The sequence below is a fragment of the Lepidochelys olivacea genome (genome assembly GCF_965140295.1).
Source record: "Lepidochelys olivacea isolate rLepOli2 genome assembly, chromosome: 3".
In the NCBI taxonomy this organism is placed as follows: domain Eukaryota; kingdom Metazoa; phylum Chordata; order Testudines; family Cheloniidae; genus Lepidochelys; species Lepidochelys olivacea.
Genome location: NC_140413.1, coordinates 16,113,126 through 16,119,125, shown reverse-complemented (window position 1 = coordinate 16,119,125; position 6,000 = coordinate 16,113,126). Strand labels below are relative to the sequence as shown.

Here is a 6,000-nt window from a genome sequence, read left to right as displayed (position 1 = left end):
AATCATTTGAATCAGGAAAGTTTTCAGGGCCTGACTCTAAGCTCATGGTGCAAACCTAGAATAACTCAGTCAGAGTCCATGGGACCCTGTGCAGATTTACACTAGCATAATTGTCAAAAGAAATGTTTCATTTTAAGGTGATAAGATGACAGCTCCCAGCATGATATTTTCAGCTTGTGGCAGTGGGGACTAAACTAAGTAACCTTCTGCTATGTCCTTTTGGGTAGATTTTAACTGCAACTATGACTAAGCTAGATAAAATTCAGTGCATCAGAGATGATAGGAGGTGCTGTATTAAGGAGGCACTGGTTTTATGTAGAAAACAAAATTAAACATGTTCCTACAGTTACTTATCAACCTCTGAGAAATTGCAAGAACTATAAAAAGAACTTGATTGTTCAGCCTGGTGATGACAAAATAACGTTCCCCTTGCTAAATCTCTCCTTCGGCTGGGGTTTGCAGTGTAGATAAATGTGACATATTCCATTCAGATTATGCCATAATCATTTATTTTAAGCATGATCTCTTGCAGTCTGGCTCTGCCACTTTCACATTAGACCAAGCAGGGTTTTAAAGGACCTTGGATACGCAGGACCTTGGATACAAAGTGCAGCACAGGAGACCTTAGCATGGGACGTCCTTTGGGTTTCACAGTTATCTTTATTTTCCATCACTTTTTCTACTCTCTCTGGGTTTTTAGTAACTCGTTTATCTGCTGTTAATTTGTATCCTGGAAAAGCAGCCATCATCCTGTGTTGGCTTTTCATCAGTATCAAGTTGTGAGTCAGTGGGAAAGCACAGATGCTTTCGGGGTAGATCACCTTCCTTTGACATGCCCCTTGTGGAAGGATCTGATGATCCTGACTCCAACACTGTAGTCTCATGTAAGCATTGATTTAGCAAAGATGAAACCCTCCAAGCGCTATTACATTTATGCGGCAGCATTATCTAGTGGTTAGCCCAGGGGACTGGAAGTCAAAAGACATGGATTTTATTCCTGATTCTGCTACTGGGCTGCTATGTGACCCTGGGCATGTCACTTCACCTCTGTGCTTCAGTTTCCCCATCAGCGAGACAATAATGTTCAGGTATGTTTGTAAAGAGCGTTTCAATTTTGGGAAGAAAGGTGCTATATAAATGAAAAATATTATTATGAATTCTGTTTTTATCATCGTTTTATCAGGAAAAACAAGTCTGTAACTATGGAAAGCAGTGGATCAGAACTATAAAGGAGATCAGTATTAATTTGTGGAAGGCTAGAGTTTCTTTTTCTAATGAGTTATCTGTTGCTATTATACCCTAGAAGGTGCATTTTTCAATCCACAGATTTCCTGCTTACCAAGAAACTTTTTCAACATTTTGTTCACTTCCATTATCTTGCAATGTTTTGTACCAAGCCCTTGAATGAAAAGTGAAATGAAGAAATTAGGGCCAGATCATCAGCTGGTGCAAAACAATGAAGCTCCATTGAAGTGGATGGAGCAAAGCTGATTTAGCAGAGGACCTGATCCTAGGAGTACAACTTACTGTGAATCTGGCATTTGTTGTTATCAAACTTCCCCAAATCTTATCGCCTGAGTTTGGCTCCTGTGATTTTGATAACAAATAAAAACCCCCTTCTTGAAATGGCTGAGCTGTAACTAAATATGTTTACTCTGGTCCCCTTACATTTGCTTATTGTTTTATCTCTTCCTAGCTGAAAAGATCAGTTTTCTAATGTCTGAACTAGAGGCGTGGGAAATTCCTCAATCAAGGCAGAGCTTCCTCTGATTGTTAAAAAGCCTGAAGCTTTACTAGAGTCTCTGCACTCTTTAACCCATTCACCTAGAGCGAGAAAAGCGGCCCCAGCATCTCTGCCTGTGGATGACATCTCTGGCGTGCTGTGAGTAAGGTGGGATTGTAATGAGGGAACATGGATGTGAATCATTTCAGTCAAAGCCACACCAGTATCTGGAACTATATTTCTCTTTGCAGTGCATAATTAAAATGGACTATAAGGTGGATAGAAAGCTGGCTAGATTGTCGGGCTCAACGGGTAGTGATCAATGGCTCCATGTCTAGTTGGCAGCCGGTATCAAGTGGAGTGCCCCAAGGGTTGGTCCTGGGGCCGGTTTTGTTCAATATCTTCATAAATGATCTGGAGGATGGTGTGGATTGCACCCTCAGCAAGTTTGCAGATGACACTAAACTGGGAGGAGAGGTAGATATCCTGGAGGGTAGGGATAGGATACAGAGGGACCTCGACAAATTGGAGGATTGGGCCAAAAGAAATCTGAGGTTTTAGATTTGGTTTTGGTGAGTAGTGAGGACCTCATAGAAGAAATGGTTGTAGGGGATAGTCTTGGCTCAAGTGATCATGAGCTAATTCAGTTCAAACTGAATGGAAGGATTAACAAAAATAAATCTGCAACTAGGGTTTTTGATTTCTAAAGGGCTGACTTTCAAAAATTAAGGAAATTAGTTAGGGAAGTGGATTGGACTGAAGAATTTATAGATCTAAAGGTAGAGGAGGCCTGGGATTATTTTAAATCAAAGCTGCAGAAGCTATCGGAAGCCTGCATCCCAAGAAAGGGGAAAAAATTCATAGGCAGGAGTTGTAGACCAAGCTGGATGAGCAAGCATCTCAGAAAGGTGATTAAGAAAAAGCAGAAAGCATACAGGGAGTGGAAGAAGGGAGGGATCAGCAAGGAAAGCTACCTTATTGAGGTCAGAACATGGAGGGATAAAGTGAGACAGGCTAAAAGTCAAGTAGAGTTGGACCTTGCAAAGGGAATTAAAACCAATAGTAAAAGGTTCTAAAGTCATATAAATAAGAAGAAAACAAAGAAAGAAGAAGTGGGATTGCTAAACACTGAGGATGGAGTGGAGGTCAAGGATAATCTAGGCATGGCCCAATATCTAAACAAATACTTTGCCTCAGTCTTTAATAAGGCTAAAGAGGATCTTAGGGATAACGGTAGCATGACAAATGGGAATGAGGATATGGAGGTAGACATTACCATATTTGAGGTAGAAGCGAAACTCAAACATCTTAATGGGACTAAATGGGGGGGGCGCAGATAATCTTCATCCAAGAATATTAAAGGAATTGGCACATGAAATTGCAAGCCCATTAGCAAGAATTTTTAATGTATCTGTAAACTCAGGGGTTGTACTGTATGATTGGAGAATTGCTAATGTAGTTCCTATTTTTAAGAAAGGGAAAAAAAGTGATCAGGGTAATTATAGGCCTGTTAGTTTGACATCTGTAGTATGCAAGGTCTTGGAAAAAATTTTGAAGGAGTAAGTAGTTAAGGACATTGAAGTCAATGGTAAATGGGACAAAATACAACATGGTTTTACAAAAGGTAGATTGTGCCAGACCAACCTGATCTCCTTCTTTGAGAAAGTAACAGATTTTTTAGACAAAGGAAACACAGTGGATTTAATTTACCTAGACTTCAGTAAGGCATTTGATACTGTGCCACAAAGGTTAAATTGGAAAAGATGGGGATCAATAGGAAAATTGAAAGGTGGATAAAGAATTGGTTAAAAGGGAGACTACAGCAGGTCCTACTGAAAGGTGAACTGTCAGCCTGGAGGGAGGTTACCAGTGGAGTTCATCAGGGATTGGTTTTGGGACCAATCTTATTTAATCTTTTTATTACTGACCTTGGCACAAAAAGTGGGAGTGTGCTAATAAAGTTTGCGGATAATACAAAGCTGGGAGGTATTGCCAATTTAGAGAAGGACAGGGATATCCCACAGTAGGATCTGGATGACCTTGTAAACTGGAGTAATAGTAATAGTATGAAATTTAATAGTGAGAAGTGTAGGGTCATGCATTTAGGGATTAGTAACAAGAATTTTAGTTATAAGCTAGGGACACATCAATTAGAAGTAACGGAGGAGGAAAAGGACCTTGGAGTATTGTTGATCATAGGATGACTATGATCCGCCAATGTGATATGACCATGAAAAAAGCTAATGTGGTCTTGGGATGCATCAGGAGAGGTATTTCCAGTAGGGATAAGGAGGTTTTAGTGCCATTATACAAGGCACTGGTGAGTCCTCACCTGGAATACTGTGTGCAGTTCTGGTCTCCTGTGTTTAAGAAGGATAAATTCAAACTGGAACAGGTACAAAGAATGGCTACTAGGATGATCCGAGGAATGGAAAACTTGTCTTGTGAAAGGAGACTCAAGGAGCTTGGCTTGTTTAGCCTAACTAAAAGAAGGTTGAGGGGAGATATGATTGCTCCCTATAAATATATCAGAGAGATAAATACTAGGGAGGGAGAGGAATTATTTAAGCTCAGTACCAATGTGGACACAAGAAGAAATGGATATAAACTGGCCACCAGGAAATTTAGACTAGAAATTAGACAAAAGTTTCTAACCGTCAGAGGAGTGAAGTTTTGGAATAGCCTTCCAAGGGAAGCAGTGGGGGCAAAAGATCTATCTGGCTTTAAGATGAAACTCGATAAGTTTATGGAGGAGATGGTATGATGGGATAACATGGTTTTGGTAATTAAATATTCATGGTAAATAGTCCCAATGGCCTGTGATGGGATATTAGATTGGGTGGGATCCGAGTTACTCAGGAAAGAATTTTCTGTAGTATCTGGCTGATGAATCTTGCCCATATGCTCAGGGTTTAGCTGATCTCCATATTTGGGGTCGGGAAGGAATTTTCCTGCAGGGCAGATTGGAAGAGGCCCTGGAGGTTTTTCACCTTCCTCTGTAGCATGGGGCACGAGTCACTAGCTGGAGGATTCTCTGCTCCTTGAAGTCTTTAAACTACGATTTGAGGACTTCACTAGCACAGATATAGGTGTGAGGTTTTTTGCAGGAGTGGTGGGTGAAATTCTGTGGCCTGCGTTGTGCAGGAGGTCAGACTAGATGATCATAATGGTCCCTTCTGACCTAAATATCTATGAATCTGTGAATCTATGATGAGGTTCAACAAGGACAAGTGCAGAGTCCTGCACCTAGGACAGAAGAATCCAATGCACCGCTACAGACTAGGGACCGAATGGCTAGGCAGCAGTTCTGCAGAAAAGGACCTAGGGGTTACAGTGGACGAGAAGCTGGATATGAGTCAACAGTGTGCCCTTGTTGCCAAGAAGGCCAATGGCCTTTTGGGATGTATAAGTAGGGGCATTGCCAGCAGATCGAGGGACGTGATCGTTTCCTTCTATTCGACATTGGTGAGGCCTCATCTGGAGTACTGTGTCCAGTTTTGGGCCCCACACTACAAGAAGGATGTGGAAAAATTGGAGAGAGTCCAGCAGAGGGCAACAAAAATGATTAGGGGACTGGAACACATGAGTTATGTGGGAAGCTGAAGGAACTGGGGATGTTTAGTCTATGGAAGAGAAGAATGAGGGGGGATTTGATAGCTGCTTTCAACTACCTGAAAGCGGGTTCCAAAGAGGATGGCTCTAGACTGTTCTCAGTGGTAGCAGATGACAAAACAAGGAGTAATGGTCTCAAGTTGCAGTGGGGGAGATTTAGGTTGGATATTAGGAAAAACTTTTTCACTAGGAGGGTGGTGAAACACTGGAATGCGTTACCTAGGGAGTTGGTGGAATCTCCTTCCTTAGAAGTTTTTAAGGTCAGGCTTGACAAAGCCCTGGCTGGGATGATTTAATTGGGGATCGGTCCTGCTTTGAGCAGGGGGTTGGACTAGATGGCCTCCTGAGGTCCCTTCCAACCCTGATATTCTATGATTCTATGATGAAGGTAATTCTTTGGCCTTAGGAGACCTCAGCACAGAGATATAAGGGCCCATTATGATCATCTGGTATGACCTTCTGTATAGCACAGGCCATAGAACTTTACCCGGTTATCTCTGCATCAAGCCCATCACTTCTGTTTGAGCTACAGCTGACCCGCCAACATCAGTAACTAATTCCTCCTCGAAGCCTTTCCCCGGCTCATCACAGCCACCATCTTACCAGCTGGAGGGCTAGATCCCAGAGTCGTGCTGGGCTGCTGTTGAATAAGGAGAAGTGGTTTC

The 6,000-nt window shown here is 42.0% G+C and overlaps 1 protein-coding gene across 1 annotated transcript in view; it reads left to right on the top strand.

Moving 5' to 3' along the window:
• Window positions 1-984: 984 nt before the first annotated feature.
• ADGRF5 (adhesion G protein-coupled receptor F5) overlaps window positions 985-6,000 on the top strand; it is a gene marked incomplete at its 5' end in the record, with an annotated part of 79,597 nt that continues 74,581 nt past the window's right edge. The window contains 2 exons of the mRNA XM_084624260.1: window positions 985-1,088; window positions 1,829-1,882. Coding sequence (XP_084480386.1) covers window positions 985-1,088; window positions 1,829-1,882 — 158 coding nt within the window. The remainder of the gene's footprint in view (window positions 1,089-1,828; window positions 1,883-6,000) is intronic.